This window comes from Lepus europaeus, chromosome 19 (assembly GCF_033115175.1).
Source record: "Lepus europaeus isolate LE1 chromosome 19, mLepTim1.pri, whole genome shotgun sequence".
NCBI classification, from domain to species: Eukaryota; Metazoa; Chordata; class Mammalia; order Lagomorpha; family Leporidae; genus Lepus; species Lepus europaeus.
This window is the reverse complement of record NC_084845.1, coordinates 61,910,691-61,933,618: the sequence shown is the minus strand read 5'-3', so window position 1 is coordinate 61,933,618 and position 22,928 is coordinate 61,910,691. Positions and strand designations below refer to the sequence as shown.

The following is a 22,928-nucleotide window of genomic DNA, read 5'->3' as shown; positions in this document are numbered from 1 at the left end:
CGTTTGCTTTGCACAAGGGAGGAAGCGCGTGAGAATCTGCACACGGTTTAGTATCCCCACACTGGGCTGCATGGTGGGTTATGCACTGCATAGAGTCCCACAGGAGCATTTACAGAAATGAGAGTCCTTGATCTGGAGAACCCAGATTTAAAAATTGGTCATTGATAAATGATCAAAGCCAAGCACAATGCACTGCACACAGTCTGGCTTTTTGCAAAGTTCTCATTGGAGGGTCAAAACGATGGATGAAGGCTGGATGGAGGAAGGCAGGTGTGGCCTATATGGAGTTCGGCTGGTTCAGGAGCAGGACACCCTGAGAATAATGAAGCCACTCCCAAACTGGTATAGAAAGATATAGAACACGGGCTGTGGGGAGAGGCTGGTCCTGTGAAAAAGACAACACAGCCGGGTTAGGCTGACCACATTCTGAGTCGCAAAGCCTGCAGCTGAATTCAGAGAGACATGAGGGGTGGGAAGTGTTTCACAGCGTGGACTTTTTTCTTTCCTGTTTGAAAATAAAATAATTGGTCAATGAACTACCTAAAAATGCCTTCCACCTAGATAAACACATCCTGGTGATAAAGGGGACTGTCAAACACACAGAAGAAATGGTTTGCTACGGTGGCCAATTAAAGTTGGCTCAGGACGTGGGAGGTGGGGGAAAACAAGACTACAAGCTAAAGGCAGGAAGAGCTGATCGCCCTGTGACTCCATGCCCGTTACCATACCGGCAGGGAGGGGCCTTGTGCCAGTGCTGCACTCTGTACAATCCTAGCCCACTTCTCCATCAGCTGTGCTTTTGTCTGTGGTCTCCAGAAGCTTTGCAGGAAAAGAGGAGGTGCCCGCCTGGGAATATCTTTCCCACAGAACCAGCCCCAAAGTCCTACGTAGGCATTCCCGAGGGTGGACTCCTGAACCAGGCCCAGGAGGCACAGACTGGGCCCATGAGGGAGAATTGGGGCACTAGGAAGCCTCCTGTTTAGATTCGGCCCATCACTCCCAGCCCTGGAAATGTTATCATGGCCTGGATGTCACAGCGCACATGTTTAAGTGATCATTAGAGTCTCAGGCCAAGGTCAAGTCTGTCCTGGGATGGTTATCTCACCATGATGAGTGACTAAACAGAGATCCCCAACTAAACCTGAGATGGACTTTTAAGATAAAAGCCTAAGAGATGGAATTTTACTGTGTGTTCTGGAAACGTCCATAGTACATTGTTGATGCACTATGACAAAGAACAAGAAAGGAAGAACATGAAGTTCTATACTCAGGAGAGTGTTTACTTGGGAGAGAGCCAAGGATATCATCCCAGAGGGACAAACGTGTACTGAGAAAATCCTCTTTCTGAACTAGGGAGATGTGTATGTAGTTGTGTACTTCAAAATTTACTAGCAGTATTGAAAATGTATATATAAGATGGAAACATGTATATACATTTAAAATGTATATATAAGGTGGTTATATATAAGGGGAAAATGGTTATGAAGTATCTAGGAACTCTATGTATGTCTTTGCAACTTTTGTATAAATCTGTTAACCCTTCAAATATTTTAAAACTATGAATAGTGTATACCATCTGTATCACAACACAAACAAGCAAAATTAGAGTGCATATGTGAGATATTTCACTATAAAATAATATTACAGCATGAATAAAAACAATCACCAGAGAAAAAAATTCTCTACAACAAAACAGCTAGGCATTATTAAATCTGAACGAGAAGGATATAAAATACTTTAAGAATGATGACTCTATTTTCATGATTTACAAACACTTCTATCCCGTCTTTTATTTTGCATCATTTAACAATATGCCTGCTATTTCTTATCTCTTTTAGTGCTTCTAAATCTTTTCCTTTGAAGTGAAAGCTCTTGGTTAAGTTGTTCTATATATCTTACTATTGATTAAAAGAATGTGTACAAGGGATTGCCATAAAATCAATCAGACATTCCAAAACAACCTGGTTCAGAACTGAACAAATCTCGGTAAAGGATGCAATTATGTCTTTGAAAATCGTTGGCCCTCTGCAGCCTTCCACAGTAACAGATCATGCAGGGCTTTTTGTTTGTGCATTCATTCGCTCTTCAGAACTGATGAACTGATTCACGGGCTAGGGACTCACTGTCAATGCTTAGTAAAGAATTTGTATTTTAATGGCGATTTAAAAAGACTCACCTACTTCCACCAAATTCAAAAATGATTCTAACCAGAGCAACTATTAAAAGGCAATGTAGCAGGCCGGCGCCGCGGCTCACTAGGCTAATCCTCCACCTTGCGGCGCCGGCACACCGGGTTCTAGTCCCGGTCGGGGCACCGATCCTGTCCCGGTTGCCCCTCTTCCAGGCCAGCTCTCTGCTGTGGCCAGGGAGTGCAGTGGAGGATGGCCCAAGTGCTTGGGCCCTGCACCCCATGGGAGACCAGGAGAAGCCCCTGGCTCCTGCCATCGGATCAGCGCGGTGCGCTGGCCGCAGCGCGCCTACCGCGGCGGCCATTGGAGGGTGAACCAACGGCAAAAGGAAGACCTTTCTCTCTGTCTCTCTCTCACTGTCCACTCTGCCTGTCAAAAAAATTTTTAAAAAAATAAAAAAAAAAAAAAAAGAAGACAAGGAGCTGGAGTTCTATCTGAGGAAAATCAAGGCCCAGAAAGGCAAATAAGTCCTCCACCATGTAATAAAGGTGTCTATTCAAAAAAAAAAAAAAAAAAAAAAGGCAATGTAGCAACAACAAAACAAGAATAACATAAGAAACACTCCAAGTCACGATTAGAAATGTCACTATTCACAATTTTATAACTTTATCTTTTCAGTGGAAAAGAACATTTTGTTTTAATTTTCCAGTGACAGTTCCACCCCCGCTGCCTTTTCCAAGCTCTAATCCAATTGCACACCAACTGGACAGGTCAACACTTCCTATGTTAGCAGGTGTGGAAGGGGCCTGGCCCGATTTCATCAGATATATCCGAGCATTATTACTTAGGGAAGAGAAGGGGTTGCCATGGCTAATTAAGTCAGATCATTTGCCCATTGGCGTATTATTGCCCTTCTGTATTGGGCAGTGGGAAAGCAATAGGATGCTCTAGAGGAGCTAAGAGGCATGACCAGGAAAACGCTGTAATAAAATCAACCATAAAATCAGAAGAAGACATAATAAAGACCATTTAACACTCGGAAAACATAACAATCTTTAGAGTTAAGATCTAAAGAGAGTGACCTACTTAAAGTCAATCTCATTATAGAAATTGTAAACATAGGTAAGTCCGCCTTCCAGAAACGCATTTTAGGTCATAATTTGTCATCTTGATCCATTCGACATTTCCATGTTCTAAGAAGGTGGGAAATTACTCCTTAGTACTCGCGTTGCTGAAAGCATAATGCCTCCCCACAAACACAGGAGCAGTAAATGCAAACAGGGTTGAACTGCCAGATGGCATTTTCTTACCTCCAAAATAGTAGACGCCACCTGAACAAACCTGCTCAGGCCCCAGCCAAAGAGCAGCAGAGGCTACGTGGCCATCCACTGCCACGCTCAAGTGATTCCTCTTAGCAGATAAGGAGATGGCATGCCACTGCCCATCATTTAATCCAGCACCTGGGGGTGGGGGGCGGGGAGCAGAGAGGAGGCAATTGGTTAAAATAAATGTCTGTCAACAGGGAACTCCACAGGCAGTTGGTTAGGAACAGCAGGGTGTGCAGCACTCAAGTGTCTGTAGTATTTCTGTCTATCATTGTTCCCCTGATCCACGCAGGATCCGTTCCAAGACACCTAGTGGATGCCTGACGTGCAAGTAGTACAGAACACTGTAGACACTATGGTTTCTTTCCTGTACACATATACTTATGATAAGGCTTCATTCACAAACTGGACACAGCTAATGATAGCATAATAGAGCAATATATTGTAATGAAAGTTATTTAAAACTTCTTTTGAGGATTTTTCCATTGAATATTTTTTGACCCCAAATGATGGTGGGTAATTAAAACCACAGAAAGTGAAGATAAAGGGGGATGGAAAGGCTACCGAATTAATAAGAAGAAAACGAACAGAAAGAAGAGAGGGTAAGACAAGCAAAAACTCAGCACCCCGGCGTGAAAAGTGCTGGTTTATTATCTCCCCTTCTCAGGCCCTCAACAGAAAGAACCAGATTCTGAACCCTACACAATCCTGAATGGTTACTTGGCGTAGATTGACCTTCAGAGTCCATTCATCTAAATTACCTCCTAGCAGGGAAGCATTTAAGAAGAGTAAAAATATTTACAGCTCATATTCAAAAAAAGCTTTCTCTACATTTTTCACACTTCTGAATAGTCACCTTTTACGACATTATAACAGAATATTTAGCCACCTATATCAGCAGCAAAGGTTAAATTCCAGGGCGGGTTGTTGGTGCAGTGGTTGGGATACCTACATCCTGTGTTAAAGTTCCTGGCTCTAATCCCAGGTCTGTTTCTGGCCCAGCTTTCTGCCACTGTGTACCCTGAGAGGCAGCGGTGACGGCTCAATGACTCAGGTATCTGACACCCAGGATGGAGTTCTAGTGTCCTGGCTTCAGCTTTGTGGACACTGTGGGCAGTGCGAACCAGTGCATGGAAAATCTCATTTCTCTCTCTGTCTCTCTCTGTCTCTGTCTCTCTCTCTTTCTCCCTTTCTTTTATCTTCTCCCTCCCCATCTCAACCTTTTAAATAAAATTAAAATCACTAAATATTAGTAACAAAGAAAGAATTTAAATTGTTCCACATTGTTTTGGCCCTCACACTACGAACACATTTTGGGGATTTGGGGAGGTTCACTGGTAATTCTGCCATCTACAGTGGTACCCAAGCAAGTAGACATAATTGCTTCCTTTACCGAACCTCAGATTCCTGAGCACAAAAAGGCTGTGATGTGTCTCTTAGAGAAAATATATGTACTACGAAGCTTTATTCAGACAAGGTTATAGTGCTGCTGACCATAAGTTCATTGCTAAAACAATCAGTAAGTATGCCAAATAAAGTCTTTAAACAGAAAGTAAGATTCTATATGAAGATACTTCCAAGACTTGTGGAAATGGAATTAGAAGATAATTTATTTCGGTGCAAAAATTATGAAATCCATGCATTGCTTTTTCACAATATACATTTCCTATTAAATTTTTTTTAAGTTTTCCCTTATTGACTGGTAGAGAACAATGTAGTGACCAGAAGCTCATAGGAACCTAGTCCTGGTTTTCCACTAGGAGCAATGTTCTGTGTTGCTAATTCAATGTGTACAGAAACTTTAAAACACACACACACACGCATGCACAAAGATCACCAGTAATGAATATCAGCTCTCTACGTACATATATACATGATTCAATTTATCCTTAATTTTTATATGAATATGGGAATGTACTCACGGAAATATTCCTACACAGAAACTAAGTTTTTGCAAATTGGAAAATCCTCATTGTCTCCATTTTTATATTGTTTCTGTATTTTCCAAATTACTAAAATGAAAGCTCAAGGTCTTTTTACCACCTCTAAAAGTCATCTCTGAGTAAGTCCCTCCAACAGCAGTTCCAGTGTCATGAATACCAGGGATGGACAGCCTTTTCCTCTGCAGGGAAATCCAGTCTACCAGGAGCTCTGGGGCTGATGAACACTGGGCAGAGATGTGGAGCCCGGGCAGCTCAGTTGTGGATTTAGCGGCCGGGCTTATCTCCACTGAATATTCAACTCTGTATGATTTCACAGATCAAATTATTAGCTAAAATTATAAAAACTCCATTTAACCCAAAGAACCTCTTGTTTGATATTACATGTGGTTTCTTTTCTGATATTAGTTGTAATTTTCTTTATTCCCCCAAGCTATTTTCTACCATGTGCTTGCAGATTGAAAATGTTTTGGATCTCTCTCAGGTGATTTTAATTTCTGATCCTGAACATGTTTAGGGTAAAACGAATTCTAGCTGGGGTACGGGAGCTTGCTTTGCCATCATATCCATGAAGCAAGAGTGGCCAAGACTCAACCCTGGATTGGTTTGTGAAAGATAATGGGAAAGAAATGGAAACAGAAATAAGGAAGATGTAGGTTAAATACTTTTATACACGTTTTCCAGGAGTGGACTCTGAAACAGGCAACTAAATAGAGTCATGCAATGTCTGACGGTATGAGATCGGGCTAAAATAAATCAAACATCCCCAAATTGTCATCCAGTGCTTCCTCTGGGATACAGAGGGAAAAATCCACTTTGCTCTGCATCACGTGAACCAGACAGAATTCCCACTGTACCCCCTGCCCCTTGCACCTCTCCTACCATCGTGTAAGCCTGGCTCTGCCCCAAACACACAGCTCTACTTCTGCTGTTTTATCTTACATTTTCCAGTGATCTCAAACAGTGTTTTTCCAACTACTCATGAGGATGAACATATTATTTTCCAATCTATCAGAGACTGACATACCTTTCTGAAATGGAAAAACAGAACTACCGAGGCATTAAATTAAAAGTACATATAAAACCAAGCCCACTACTCATGTGCTTAGATACTGCAGCAGTATCTCATTGCTCTAATAGTGTCTAGGCACTTCATATCCATTTTTCTACTTGTCACGGATCAGCAACAAGTGCATCACTGAGCCACTGCTGGTCCAGGGACCTCATGTTGAGGAGCAGATACTGGGCAACAGCATTAAGTCAAAGGCTTGGAAAAGACTTTGGATTACAACTGTCCCCACAGAAGCCAAGTTAGATTAAGAACCAAGGACTGCCAGGGAACAGCCCGGTCTGTAATGTGACACTGACAAACGCACCCATCCAGCCAGCTGGTGCATGTAAAGCTGTGCCTTCCTAGGAAGTTAACTTTCCAATGCTGTTCCCAGGCCTCGTTTGTAACAGATGCCATTTACCTACAATGAGGGGACTCATTACCTGTCAACAGGACTTATTACGCAGATTAAATCATGGTGGTCCCTTTAATTCACTTCAACTAACTCCACATCAATTTAAATCTGCTTCTATTTTGTTTTTCTAAGTACACAACTCCTTTCCACTTCTAGGCCTCCGAGAGCTGAGCCCCTTTAAAAAGCCACGGGACTGTGAAAGCGGGGAAGAAAAATCAGGAATCAGAATTTTCATGTTTCGTCTGGTTTCTGATCTTATGCTGACTTTAGACTCCCATCACTTACACCTTGTGAGTCTGCGGGGGAAACATGCTTGAAATGACAGTCACAGAAACACCTCTGTGGAACTGTTACTCATCAACGGTGTTTTCTGTGTGCTGTGCCATCATCTTTACCATATCACTATTCTCATTTTCAGTATGGAGAGAAATGAGGCTCAGGGGAAATAAACACATGACTCATGTCGTAGCCAGTTGGTGAGTGGGAGAACCAGGACAGAAACCCTCCCTGTGTTCTGTGTGATCACGGCCAGCAATTGCCTTGGAGAAAGAGCAAAGCAGCTCCTCCCGGCCAGCAACTGGCCTGGCACCACCAGGGAGGCCTCCCGCTGTGAGAAATGGGCTGGCATCCAGAGCCAGGCCTTGGCACACTCCCGTGCCACATAAACAACCTCACAGGGCACCAATATCAGACAAGGTCACTCTGTGACTACAAGAAAACAGGGCTGGGAAACCATTGCTACTTTGTAAGCTTGCTCAAGCACAGGCTAAGGCAAGGCTCCTGAGCAAACCACAAGAATATCCAAGTCCTCCTGGATCATATGAACAGCGGCTGATTGTTGAAAACCAATTACAGCTCCAGTCTTCTATCATCGCTCTGTCCTTCTAGATAAGATTTACAAAGAAATAGCCTCACTTCTTGACAGCAGCATTTAATCTACAGCCATCTTTTTGCTTCCTTGAAACTTCTCACAAATCAGCGGACACAACCAAAAATCCTGTCATTAAGTCCTCCTGGACACCTCAGTACTGAGACAGCCCCGTGGCTTCCAGGGTGGATTCCTTCCGTGGCCATAAACAATCAGCCTCACTTATTCGACTCCAAATAGGTGCACAGTGGTCTTTGGCTGGAAAGCATTAACAATCAGCCTCACTTATTCGACTCCAAATAGGTGCACAGTGGTCTTTGGCTGGAAAGCATTAACATTTCCCGAACCAAAGAATTGGAAGAGTGACGTAATTAACGGAAATGTTTACAACTGCAGGTAGTAGGAGAGGCTAAGACTATACACCAGGATCTCCTCTCTCCCCTTCTCTCCCTCCCTTCCTCCTCTGGCCCAAATCACAGAAATATGCAAAATACAACAGGGGAAAAACAGTTTCTATCTGCTTCCCTAAGTATGAAATCTTCCAGTGCCCATCTTAAATTGCTACAGAAACATTGTAACAGTTTAGCTGCCATGACCTTCTCCAAACACCATCCCAAGTATCCCTGGGGCAATATGTATCACACATGCAAATGGCCAGGCCACTGCTCAAGTGGTCACTGGAGGGTTTTGCCTATCTTCCAATGTCTTTCAGCACTCAGGATGTTCTAGAAATTTCTACATTCACTACCCTTCGTCACTAACCATAATTAAGGATCCAGAACACCACACAGATCTTGTTAAGATGAAAACATAGAGGTCATCGGTGCCCATGATTTCTGGGGAGGGCAGAGTGCGCAGTGTAGGCATTTACAGACTGCAGACGGTGAGACAAACCAAAAGGGCGGCTCCACTGCCGGGGGCACTGGACCGCGAATGCCCAGGAAGTGGAAAATGCACAAACGCTTCACACGCAGGCAAGCCTGCCTGTCCAGGCTCTGCCCGTGCGGGCTGGAGGCTCACACATGGGCCAGCTCTTAGCTCTCCGGTAAAAACTGCAAGAGGAATATTCAAATCATAGCAAAAATCCTCAAATTTGACAACTGAGACTTTGTTTCCAGTAACAAATAAAAATATGTAACTCTTGTTCATTCGGGCTTTGATGTTATCTGAAGGGTTTCTGCTTTGACATCTATCAAGGTGACAAAAACTGAAAATGTTTTGTGTTACGAGGGATTTTCTAGTACTGTTAACATGTTCTATGATATAGGCTAATATAAAATCTCATATTTCAAAAACAATTTAGGCTGACATAATATTTTTGAATAATTCCAAATGATACCGTGTAACACTGAACTTCACATTAAAATTTTAGCCTAATAATTCAACATACACATGCTGGTGTTTTATCCACACAATTTAATTTTCATTCCATTGTAAAAGGTATAAAAATTTTGAGTTTTTTGAAGTGTTAAGATTAGTCATTTATATCTCTAGAGCCTAAGAATAATTAAGCCATTCTTTTTTTAAACTGTATTAATATAAAGAGAACAGATTTCATATGTTTCATAGATACCATTCTAAGGAGACAAGTAGATTTCCCTACATCCTCCTCTCCCTCCCTCAACCCCCCTCCTTCCTTCCCTCCGTGTTACATTAATTTTTGCAAAGACTAACTTTCAAACCACTCTATACTCACAGGCTTAGTTCACCACTAACCATAACATTGAACAAGTAAAAAGTAGGAAGGCCACAGTTCTCCAGGAATATAAGCAAAGGCTAAATACAGTAATCATAGCACAAAATATCTGTTTCCCATTCCTGTATTTTTTTGTGTGTGTGTGTGTGTTGTATGTTAACTGCCATGTATCAAAGAAAACATGATATTTGTCTTTTTGGGACTGGCTTATTTCACTAACGTAATGGTTTCCAGTTGCATCTACTTTATTGCAGAAGATAAGAGGTCATTGTTTTTTTTATGGCTGGGTAGTATTCCCTAGTGTGTTCCATAGTATTCCATAGTAGTATTCCATACTAGTAGTACTCCATAGTAGTATTCCATACCACATTACTATAATTTATAATAATAAAGGTATTATATCTACCCATCAGTACTACCTGGTTCTCTTTAGAGTGACTGTAATACATTCTGACAACTGCTGTAATTATTGAACCTGGATGAGTGAAACACAAGTGGAGTATCTTCCCCCGGTGGAAAAAAATTGACCATCTCCCCAAATACCCTTCAGTGCACTGAAACGAGTAAAAGTAATACTTTAAAAGGAACTGGAAAAACAGGGCTAGAGAGAGTTGGTACTATAGGCTAACTTATCTGAAGCATAATAATTTTGCTATATTGGCATACGTATTTAGTCTTATAAAAGGCTATGGAGATAATCCCAAAAAGTCGAATGATGTCATAATGGATTATGTTGCACATGGGCCTAAACATTCATTTAGAGATTTTTAAATCACTCAAGGTGCTCCATTCAGACTTACACCTAGTAATTTATTAACTATGCATGCCTGTAAAGTGCTTAGAAATGAACTAGCTCCATGGGGCTCACTCCAGTAGCACTGTACTCAAGCAGTTTCTTTAAGACATTGAAAATTAGGCTATGAATATAACCACTTCAGAGGACGTCAAATACATCACAATAAACTACACAGTAATGGCAAGCTTACATTTTTAGGCCCTCATTTTAGGAGCCGATTAATAATTAATATGACACAGATTAATTTATTTCTTTTGTGAAGCCTGCAAATCCACCACATTTTGAGCATCACATGCACAGTACCTCTGAAAATCATAATTAATATTGAACTTCAGCCACATTGAAGCGGCAGTGATATACGAACAGTAACAGGAAGATTAGAAGAAAAGGCATGTGTGGCACCATTTGTACACCTGTTTTTCTTTTAGGCAGTTTCAAACTGTGTGCTGATTTTTTTTCTCTCTTGGAATTTCTCTTCTGGGAATTTTGGTCCTAGCTAATGCATAGTAGTAGTACAAGGGCATCTTTCAATTAAAAGATCATTTGTTAAATTAATGCAGCAATTTACGACAGTGTGACCTCCGGGTGTTGCTGGGGTTGGATGCTATTCTATACAAGTAAAAACGTGATGGAGGTCCCTTGTAGAAAACTGTGTAAGTTTAATGAAAAGACAAAAATATCTCTCTCAAAGCACCGACCTAGATTGGACATTAATTTTCCAGTCACTCATATAGGCATCCTAATTATCTTACTGCTAATCAGTAAAACGATACCGTATTGCCTAGAAGTGGAGAGAACTGCACTTGGCTTCCGAATGAGCAGCTCTGTAGTAAGAAGTTCTGCATCCCCTCCCCGGGACGTATCCAACCGTTTACAAAATAATCAGTAAGCAGAGTTAATTTGACCCAACACTGAACTTTCACACTATGGATTAATATAGAGGTATGGATGATCCCAGGGAAGACCTCGCCCCTCCTCACACAGACCAAGCCAGAAAACACCTGTGTTTGACAAAGTCTTGTTTTCCATTGAAGGACATCCAGTTCACTTTTTGATCTTTGTCCATTTTTTCCCAAAGACCCATTTCCTCATTTATAACAAAAAATGATACTTATGTTGATTTATCTGAAGTGGGAGGAAGTCACAGAAGGAAATTTCTATTGCCTCACAACTGTTATTTTGATTAATAAGAACCACTAATGTTGGGATTAAATGTAAAAGGAAATTGGAACCGAATTCCTCTAAGGAAGACTACTGATAATCTTATTAATTCAAGCATTCATTCTTTAAACAAACATTAATTTTTTGGTTATACACAAGATCTTCAGAGAAGGGACACAGATAACAAAATCAGTCAAACCCGTACGCTTTGCCTGCAGGAAGGCATTTCTTACCTGCTGCGATGTCACTGGGTGATTTTCCGGGCTGCTGGAGCTCCAGCTTCAGTGTCCCATCACTGAGAACGAGGAGGAGGCCCCCGGAAACCAGCTCAAGTTCGATGAAGAGCAGAAGCCCTGCCTTATTCCAGGTTCGAAACTGAAAAGTAACAGAGACCTCATCCTCTCTGGACGAGCCTGGCAGGGCTAAGTAACTCCTGGAGCTCAGAAAAGTCACAGGCATAGACTGAGGTTGCGAACAAGAAAAAGACACGTTGCCCTGAAAAGAGAGAGAGAGCACGCTCTCAGGATGCCATTCTCATCACATGCGTAGCAGCATTTGAAATATTCACAACGTCTCCTGATCCAACTCATATTATCCTCGAGTTAAACAATAACACAATCCTATCGATGCGGAAATCCAAACTCTCGCCATTTATCCTAAAGTTTCCTCAACCGCCTTCTCTGGTCTCCTCCCCACTTCTCACTTTTAATATAGACTCGAAGTCAATGAAATCAGCCTTACTGAGAAGAATACAAGTTGGAAAGGAAACACAAACATGTGGCTGTATTGTAATTCTGCTGAAAGGGAATTCGCTTTTGTTGTAAGCAAACATCTTGTTCCAATGAATGACATCCGCAAGGCCATCAAGGGAAAGCAATCATCAGACGATCAAGCCTACCGCCTTAGTCCATTTACCACTACTATGACTGAATGCCACAGAACAGAAGTTTATTTAGCTCCCAGTTAGGAAGGCCAGGAAGTTCAAGTGCATGGCAATGGCATCTGGTGAGCATCTTGCTGCGCCATAACACAGAAGGGGGAATCCCAGGGTGAGACAGCACAAGGGTGCTAACCTGGGCCTCTCGCCCCACCTCTTATAAAGCCACTAACACCACCATTATGGGGATCCCACTAATGTCCTCAACTAACCTTAAAAAGCCACCTCTCAAAGGCCCCACCACTTATAACTACCATGACATATTAATTTGGGGATTAATTTGCAATTAGTAAAAATGAAAACTAGTTTATTGTTAAGCATCACCGGGATAGTTGTCTGCAACCCTACAAGCAGCAAAGCCCATTGTCAATGAAGAGTGCACACTCCTTGTACAAGCAGCAAAGCCCATTGTCAATGAAGAGTGCACACTCCTTGTATGAGCAGTTTCTAGGTGCTCATTGTTCGAATGAAACAAACACATCCATGTATCTACAATATTTTTATTTTTGTTTAAAATCATTTTTTTCCTTTTTACTAAAGGAAAACTATTTATAAGTCATGCTGGATATTATATCAACACCATCAATTTTTACAAAGCGTTAGGAGTGAAATACTTTATAAACAATAAAAAATCTTGCAAAGAGCTCTGGGATTTGCTGACTCAACCTGAATTTCAATTTATATGGATTGAATTTTAAGCAATGAAAGAAATGCTTTCAAATCAGGACTGTCTGCTGATTATTACCAAACTGACAAAACTGGAACCGCATTTCCCAAATTGCCCTGCCTTATCCTGTCTGTCTGTCTGTGCCTCTCTCTCTCAATAAAAAGGAAGCCTGGGTGATTTCTGACAATCAGAAGTACAAGATGAGCCATTTGCTCCAACGTGCTCATGTGGTCCGGCCCAATGAGGTTGGTCACAGAGGTGCTGGTGTGTTCTTGCTAGTCCTTGCCCTCTGCAGTCACCTGCTGTCTCTCCCAACGGCTGACCATTTGGGCCTACGGGAGCCATGATTCTCAAAGACCCCATCTATAGCTTCCTCTACAGGCTGAAAACAGCCCACACTCCGCGACATGCCCAAGCACACCATTACTGCCTGCCGAGCTGCTGACGACTCTGATCTTCGGCAGTCTCCTGCCAGGCCTTCACGTACCAGCTCCCAGATGATCGCTAAGACCCAAGTCCTAAAACGCATCCCATGTTCATAATTCCCATATCCCTGACACTTCCCTGGCTGACCTCGATCAAGGCAACCAGCTTAAAATTCTGCTGCATTTCCATGGAATGAGAATGCAACACAAGGTAACCAACGTTATTCTTTGCACAGATCGACAGATGCAATGTGCTAACAGCCTATGAATTTCCTTTACTTGTCATGAATGACCATGGCAAAATACAAGTTTTCAAATGTCTGTCTAATGTACGTGGATGTTATTTCATTCCAGAAACTCTGTATGCTCATTTAGTGAGTTTGTCAGGGAAAATCTTATTAAGGAAATCATAGAGCAACAGAAATTGGTCTCCTGGGAGTAATACCATCCAACTAAATTAAAACATCAACTGTAAAAAAAAAAAAAAAAGAAAAATAAGCCCTGCTTTAGTTCACATAAAAATAAGAAACTATGACCTGTGACTTATGGTTCCTTTAGAGAGAACTAATCCCTTTTATGCATATTGCCAATCAGATAAAACATTTAAATTTGAATAATCTCTTAAACATCATTTCAAATGAGAAGCTAACATGAAGCAATGCTATTGTGTGAAACAGAGGCACAGTTTTTTTTTTTTCCTTTTCCTTTTACTTTTTTTAAATTTATTTGAAAGACAGAGTTACAAAGAAAGGTAGACAGACAGAGGTCTTCCACCTGATGGCACACTCTCCAAATGACTGCAATGGCCAGAGTTGTGCTGATCTAAAGCCAGGAGCCAGGAACTTCTTCCAGGTCTCCTATGCAGTTTCAGGAGGCCAAGGACTTGGGCCATCTTCTACTGCTTTCTCAGGCCATAGCAGAGAGCTGGATTGGAAGAGGAGCAGCCAGGACACGAACTGGCACCCATATGGGATGCCAGCACTGCAGACCAAGGCTTTAACCTGCTGCGCCACAGCACCAGCCCCTAATTTATTTTTTTAAAAATCTCTCGATGAACAACAATTGTATTTATGGAGTAAGGGGAGACATTTCAATATATGCATACAACGTGTATTGATCAAATCAAGTTGATTAACATCCCCCCTCTTGGCCATTATCGTATGTTTGCAGCCTTGAAATTCATCTCTTGTATTTGCTCAGAAAATACATCATAGATTATTCTGAACTACAGCCACCCTACCACATAGGTAGGTATGCATAGCACTGAGAACTTATTCCTTCTACCTAACTCTGATTTGGTCACTGCACCACCATGTCTATTGCAGCGCTAGGCACAGATGCATAGGCTTACGCATCCCCACGTGCGAAGATGCTTACCGTGGTGAGGATCTGTGGGTTTTGCTGCTTGGCCAAATTGATGATATCCACTCCATTATAGTAAAGATTTTCTAAACATCCATGGAAATTTTTTTGTGGGAATGACACTGATTTTCCAGGTGCTGGAATCCCTCCAAAGCTGATCTTAGAAAGAAAAATGGCGTCAATAATACTGTTTAGTGGTTTTCTAATAATCTGCTTAAATAATTATGACCAGCAACTATGACTGCAATCATCACACAGAACTCGATTTTCAGCACCCTATGCTGAAAGAAAATGAAGACACAGATTCTAAAACAAACACATGCATTCCCTTTTCATTTACACTGGAACTTGGTTATTCCTTCGAGTCGTTCATCACACCTGGTTTTGACACTTATAGGCTGATGAAGAAAAATAAATAGATCTTTACATTCAAGGTAAGAACATGATCTGTTTAATAATGCAAACAATTATAATGACTTTTTATTTTATATATACTTCTTGTACCTAATAATATGTGTGCATTTGAGTCAGTTGTTAGTGAATTCATTAACCAATGTGTTTATTGCTACATTCTCTGTATGATCTACACTGCACAGGGGTACCCTACAGCACAGGGAAGTCCTCTTTGTGAAGGCGATTTCCTTACATGTCACATTCTGTGACTGCACATTTCAGGTAAAAAAGACCATCTCCAGAACATCTATAATACAGTCACTTAATATACTGGGGGCAAGATGAAGCCTTGAGCATTCTCTGCTCGTTCCTGCTATTGTGAGTTTGGACACCTTGGACATGCTCCACCAGCTCTGTGATTTACTGTAAAAGCTGGGTTCTCTAGAAAATACTTTATTTGAGATGGCTAAGCTGCATGCGTGCCCTAAAATCCGTAGTAATTGGAAGGTAACCATCACACCTCATAATCAAGGTCCAGGTAAGTGAATTCTCCCTGTGCGTGGAACCGGTGCCTGTGTTCATCCACGGTGAAGTTGACCTGCTTGCCCACACGCTGGATGAGCACAGAATGCCAGTGCTGATCGTCTAGCAGGCTGCCCAGGGTGAGACTGATCGGGCTGTGAGCAGAGGGCAGTCTCGCTTCACCTTTGAAGAGAAAAAAGTAACAGCATCATTACTCCCAGAACAAGGGGGAAAAAAGTATCCCTTAGTGAATCAGAGTCACATAATAATCGCGTCTTCCTGCCATGCACTCCATCCCAATGCCGCAATGGATTTACCTGAAGTCTGAATATAACAGTCTCTCAACCTTGCTGTGATGTTTCCACTGTTAATTCTTTTTATTATTATTACCCATTGCCTGCTCATCTTCTATGTAAATTTTATCTTTGCTACAATCTCATTATTTTTACTACCTCAATATTTTTCAATGACCCATCCCTTTCTTTATGACATTAGGAAATAGCTATATAGTTCTACCAGCGCCGTGGAAAAAAACACTAAATGAGAGGCTTGTGGGATTTGCAAAATATGAACCATTTTCACATGATAGAGTGATACTCGCATACACACAAGACCTCAAATCTGAGGATAAGGCACTTTAAGTGTTAAAAGCTAAGCCACAAAATCATAAATTTACCTAAGTGACATCAGAAGAATAGATTTCCAAGCAACTCACAGAAAAGAGCTTTACCTGAATTAATAAGGAAAAAGAGCTTTCCTCCTCTCAATTCCAGTGTGAGGTGATCTCCATTCGGCCCTTCCCTGTGGAGCAGAATCCCATCACTCTGCATGGTTTTAAATTTCAAAGAAATAATATCTTTCATGGGACTCAGGGATTTTTGATCAAATCGGTAGAGAAGGGAACTTTTCCCATCCAGATCAACCACCTCTGATCCTAGAGACAAAGATAAGAACAGTCGTGCTAAGGATACACATAATGTCCAGGAAAGCACTTTTCATGTACATAGAGAGCATGATAGTGTGTAATCACACACATCTGTAGCTCAGCTCTGGGCTGGTTCTAACAAGAAGAGACATGACCATCAGGTGTCTAACAAAACCTTGGATGGATTCAAGTCCAGCTTTCAGTAACCTGGATACAAAATTCGTGCTCTAGAAACACATTTGAAAATGTACTTCTAGCTCTTTTATATTATTAGAGGCTATTTTTTGGCTCTTTGAAATGGTTTTAATTATTTTAAGAGACCCAAAGGGGGGAATACATCAACTCAAAGATTTCAAAGATCTCAAGAACACAAGAGAAAAAGCCTTAAAATAGAGACTTGACAAAATGATGAGAGCTGAGGAAGTCTTTCATCCCACATAATAAACATTCAAGTTGCCTTATTCCCTAGAGATACACTATCAACAGACTCACATGGCATGTTAGCCACGCAGTCATACATCAAATGACCTTCAATTATCTGCTAGTAGAAATTGGTATTGATTAATCATCTACTCGTTATTCACACCTATATCTTTAACCATTTTTCTCATTCCATCAGAGAAAATCAAAGTAAAGATTATAATTAACATTTATAAAACCACCATGCCTATTCATGATCAACTTTTCAATGATACTCTTGACATGTTGAAACTAAATTTTCATTGGATCCAGAAAAAAGTGCTTTTTTAAAGAATATTTATTTGAAAGGCAGAGAGGAAGAGAGAGGAAAGGTGAGAGAGAGAGAGAGAGAGAGAGAGAATCTTCCATCCTCTCATTCACTCCCCAAATTGCTACAACAGCTAGAGCTGGGCCAAGCTAAAGCTTGGAGCCTGGAACTCCATCCAGGTCTCCAGTGTGGCTGGCAGGGACCCACGCCTGTGGGCCATCTTCTGCTGCTTTCTAAGGCTCATTAGTGGGGGAGTTGAATAGGATGTGGCGCCTCCGAAGTCTAAATGGCATTCACATGGCAGTGGCTTAACCCACTGTGCCATCTGTTAACCCCAAAAAAGTGGTTCTAATGTCTTGAAATTCTTTAATATACATGTTATATGCAAGAGATCCACACAAATATACATACTTGCCACAGAGTCATAAAATGCCACTTCAAGCACCTGTAACTGACCATTGTGTTTTGTCTCATTTTATTATTTTCATGGTTAAGTGACAGTATTTAAAGCAATGCTATTTTTGTCTTCTCAGGGGTATTGTTGAAGACACTGGCTTAATGCTACTGTGAGGTCTCCTGCTGCACTGAAGACGGTGACATGGACATGTTTTTTAGCTTTCTGACAATGTCTTACCTACTCATTGTCAAGATCACTCTTATTCAGCTCATCTGAAAACGGTGTCATGTTATGCCAGTAACATAACAGTACATCTGTCAAAATCGGTTGCACCTTGAACAAGAGACATGCAAAAGAACTTATAATACTCACAAATCCTAGGAGTATCTTCTATTTTTCACAAATCAAAAATTTTTTCAAGGCAATTATCCTTGAAAGTGTATTTATGTAATAAATGAAGGGGTTAGGAGAAACCAATAAGATATAAACCTATTTTTCAACTGGAAAGCTGAGTTCTTCCAGTCAACAAAATGACATTACAGCTTACTCATCTTGTTGCATTTGACAAAATTATTATAGCTATTTGTATGCCCAAATGTGCATTTCATTCAGATCATCCATCATATTTTGTGAACCATTTCTATCCACCACCCCTCAAAATTTCTTTCAACTATTTTATGAAGCTAACTTTTGAACATTCAAAGGTTTGATTTTTTTTGCATCTTGCTAATGTGCTTATAAAGAATTCACTCACCAAGTGCACATGAATAAACATTGCATTCTGCAGAAAGAATAATGTTAACGGAACAATTATTCCTTGTTATATAGCTGGATGAATGTGCATGGCAAAAACATAACTCTGTCAAACACAAATAATGTGTTCTATGATTATTATATTATAATAAATTAAGAAAAATTCCAATAAGACAGACTTTAAATGCTGACATATTTGGAGCAATGCAGTTATCTCTGAGTTAATGTATTGCTTAAAGGCAACCATCTTAGTAATGATTTTATTTTAGATAAATACTATTTTTGGAATTAGCTACCATGAGATTTTTTTTCCCATAAAAGGCTTAGCCTACGTTACTGTAGCCTACTATTTCTTTCTCTCTTTTTTCACACTGCTGTTATTATTACATTGTAATGGACATATTCATCTTCCATGGCACCTAAAGCTTTTGTGTCTGGGATATTTCCACCAGCAAAATGGGGTAGTGAAGAACATATCAAACAGCTGATGCCTCAAGCAATGGCATTCTGTTTCATCTCTTAAACTGAAGTCACTTCCCGTTTTCTCCAGCTCTTACCTACTCTCTGCTTACATCCCATGGATGCAATTATGCAATGCAATGATGTTTTCAATACAATTTTATTTAGGCCAACACGTTTGAAGCACCATGCCGGATGCTAGAATAAAAGAGTGTTCAACACAAATAGGAAGCCACTCCTCACCAAGCTTACATTTGAGGTGGACAGATGGTATATAATAAGGGAACAAATAAATCCATGAATCTATTAGAGACTGCAACAGGTGTTCTAATCAAGAGCAACTGAAGACTATGGTCATTCGAGGTAGCTGGGAAAGGTCTCTCAAGTCTAGAAACTTGAGGCTGAGGTTGACTGTAAGGAATAATCTTGTCACTCTCTGCAGACTTTAAGTCCTAGAACTTGTCCCCACAAACTAGGAAAACTCTTAGAGTTTTATTCTCCCAACACTATCCCATTCAACTGTCATGAAAGAAAGCTCTGTGGGTAGCTGAGGAATGACAATGACAGGAAATAAGAAGTAGGACTGAAGTCGCCTCCCTTTGAAAAATTGAGCCTGAAAGGAAGAAAGCACGGAAAAGGGAAAATCAACACCCTGGCTGCATTCTCAGCCTGGATTTCATGTGCATTTATACAGTATCCTTCAGAGGAAAAAAGCTAAGTATAACTCGGAATGTGAGTATATCACCAGGAAAACTTCAGGTAACATATACGCAAGATATAAAGGTGGATTCTCATCAAATGAAAGCATTCTGGAGGATTATTAGTGTCATTTTGATAGCATATCTATTTATAATAACACCTTTTAAATGTCACTTTAATAACAAGTTATTTACAAAAAACACATCTAATTAAAAATGATTTTAAACTATAATCACCAAATGCTGACTTATGATGTATGCCATTAAGGTTATAAAATCTGGAACTAAATGAAAACAAAATAATGTTTTGAGATAGAGATGAAGAGCATTTGAGTTATATAGGTAGCATCTATATCTTGTTCTCCAAGGGCTACTAATTGGAGAGGAAGATGTATAACCTGCCTTGAAAATAATCTTACCATTGTTAAGAAAAACTGGGAAAACCTGAAATAAAGCAAAGGAATAATTTTGTATCACCGTCATACTTGAGCATTTTCTAACAGGCCTGCCTAAAAACCATTCAATTCTAGATGAATTAATAAATGTTTTGTTTTACTATTTGTTACTGATGAGAGCCAGGTTCTGTAAAGTTATATATTAGCTTTTAGATTTTTGCCAGTAGAAATATAAATTACTTCTGTTTGATAGAAAACATGAAATTCTTCCAAAACAATGTGGAGTCAACCAGTGGATGGAAGCTCTCTCTTCATTGTCTCTTTCTCTCTCTTTCAAATAAAAAAAAAAATAAGTAGATAGAAATTTGGGAGCAGGCATTGAGGTGTGGCAGGTTAAGCTACTGCTTGGGACACCCACATTCCACGTTGGAGTGCCTGGGACCAAGCTCTGCTTCCACTCCCTATATATCTTCTTGCTCATGGGCACCCTAGGAGGCAGCAGGTGATGGCTCAAGGCATTGGGTCCCTGCTACCCACATGGGAGACCCAAATGAAGCTCCTGGTACCTGGCTGCAGCCTGGCCCAGCCCTAGCTGTTGTGAGCACTCAGGGAGTGAACCAACAAATAGAAGATCTCTCTCTCTCCTCTTCTCCCTCTCTCCTACCCCAACTTTCAAATAAGTAAATAATTTTTTAAAAACCATGGAGATTGTGTATTATGTAAAAAATATATGCTCAGATTTCAAAAATCTTTACACCAAAAGAATACCTTTTAATTTCATTTTTCCAAGAACTTTTTGAAATACCCTTGTATAGTCTCAAAGGTCATGGTTTTATTGCCCTGTTGGACATTGACCACTTGCGTGCTTGCCTAACAATATCATTCCATCATTCTTCCTAGATCCTTGTATATATTGCCTCTCTTGAATTTTCTTTGAACTAACATTACCATCCTGTGATTCATTCATTTATAAATCAAATGATTTTATATGTGTTTACTCTGTATTTGAATGAGAGTTATATTTTCAAAAATTTTACTTCAACATTACTCATAAAAAAGTACATTTGGGCTATGTGCCATTGATCAGGAAAGCAATATTTTAAGTCCTAGCCATCACTGGTCATGTTCAGGGTTAATTTAACTTTGCTGTTCCACAAAGATCCTCCAAATTTTCAAGCTACTAAAAGAGCACTGCCAACACAGATAAATTCTCACAAAAGAAGCATTTCAGGATCATTCACAATAATTTTTCTTTATACTGAAATCAATCTGTAAAAATATCCAGATTTTTCAAAAACATTAATCTACTCCAACATTTATTTGTTTATAAACACTAAATTATGGCTCTAAATTAATATTAATGATTCATTTATTGGTTAATATCATACTTATTCCTTTCAATTGTCAAACACCTTTTGGGAAGAATCTTTTCTACGTGGTTGATTTGCATAAATAGGAATATTAGAAAACTGGCTATAGGAAAAGTGAGAAACACAAAGTTAACAAAATTTATAATAGTGGAAGACCTACAGTCCAAAAAAGTAGAAGACTTTTATTCAACTAAAAGGAAATATGATTTTTCTACTTATAAATTTGTTCATTAGTAGGCTTATTATATGGGATTGTATTTTTGATGATTGTGTTATTATCCACCACGGATGATATGGCTGTGTCATGCACTGGCTCACCATGAGAAGGACATGAACTCTAATTTTCTAGTAACAAACTGCAAATTATTCTGAACATTCACCCTCGTTTTAGCCATTGGTACTAATGTCTATTACTGTTCAGCCTGGTAACTGAGGCAACTAGCCTTCAAGGTTCGAATGCTCACTACACCTTGTGCAACTGGATTCATTTCCTGTAGTTGCTCTAACAAGTAACCACAAACACCTTCCCTTAGAATATCACAAAGCTGCTACTTTGTGATTCTGGAATTCAGAATTCCCAACACCAAGGTGTGGGCAAGGATTGCTTCACTTTTGAAACTCCTAGGAAATTATCCCTTCCTTTGCCTTGCCCACCTCCCAAAGACCACTGTGTGTCTTGGCTTTTGGCTCCTTCTCCTATGTATAAGATGAGTATCCCAGCATCTTCAGATTCTCTCTCTCCCTCTCATTTCTGCTTTGACATATCCTGATCCTTGTACTTATGTCTCACAGGGTTCCTGTAATGACACTGGGTCCACCTGGATAAACAACAATAATCTTTCCATTGCAAGATCCGTAGCTCAATCACCTTTCCCTGGTATGTAGTTACATGTTCCAGGGACTAGGATTTTGGTAGGGCCTTATTCCCTGGCTGACAGCAAGGACTCATCTTTTCATCCCTGCTTCCACATCTTCAACAGCAGAACGCTAGTAGTACACTCTTCACAGGGGGATCCTGTGACTGTTTATATCTGCAGAACTTCCGGAAGTTGGCAGGTGATCAGCGATCAACAAACGTTAACAACTAGTAATACTCCTGATGTTATCTATGATTAAAACACCGGGCAAAAAAAGGGGTATAACAAAAGCAGTTTAATAAATGCAGTTGGAGTATTTGCGGTTATTTAAAAAAAAAAAAAATCAGTGTCTGAAGTGGACGAGAAACCCTTAATTATCCAGTGTCACAGCCAGGTGCAGCAAGAACGATTTCCAGGCGTCTGTGGGTTCTGTGGGTTTTCTCTGTCAGCTCCTGTCTGAGCCACGACCACAGCAGTCGTGGGTGACCTGAAACCTCCTCGGTGAATGCTTCTATCTCAAATCTTCTCATTTAGGACAAGGATCAAGGAGAGGAGAGACTTGCAAAGACCACAGGGCCTACTCTCCTCTCTCGTTCTCCCTGTGACCATGGATATAGCCGGCTTGATTTATGTGGTTTAGAAATGCAATCTTTCATGGGA

At 40.4% G+C, this 22,928-nt stretch overlaps 1 protein-coding gene across 6 annotated transcripts in view; it reads right to left on the bottom strand.

Annotated features, from left to right (window-relative positions):
* CNTNAP4 (contactin associated protein family member 4) overlaps positions 1 to 22,928 on the bottom strand; it is a 291,034-nt gene that overhangs the window by 95,091 nt on the left and 173,015 nt on the right. For 4 of the 6 annotated variants that reach the window (XM_062176397.1, XM_062176399.1, XM_062176403.1 and 1 more), the window contains exons 5-9: positions 16,418 to 16,621; positions 15,686 to 15,870; positions 14,788 to 14,931; positions 11,615 to 11,876; positions 3,440 to 3,589 (exon numbers count right to left, since the gene is read on the bottom strand). In XM_062176397.1, the coding sequence (XP_062032381.1) occupies positions 3,440 to 3,589; positions 11,615 to 11,876; positions 14,788 to 14,931; positions 15,686 to 15,870; positions 16,418 to 16,621 (945 nt within the window). The remainder of the gene's footprint in view (positions 1 to 3,439; positions 3,590 to 11,614; positions 11,877 to 14,787; positions 14,932 to 15,685; positions 15,871 to 16,417; positions 16,622 to 22,928) is intronic. The other 2 variants (XM_062176401.1, XM_062176402.1) reach the window with 2 other exon arrangements.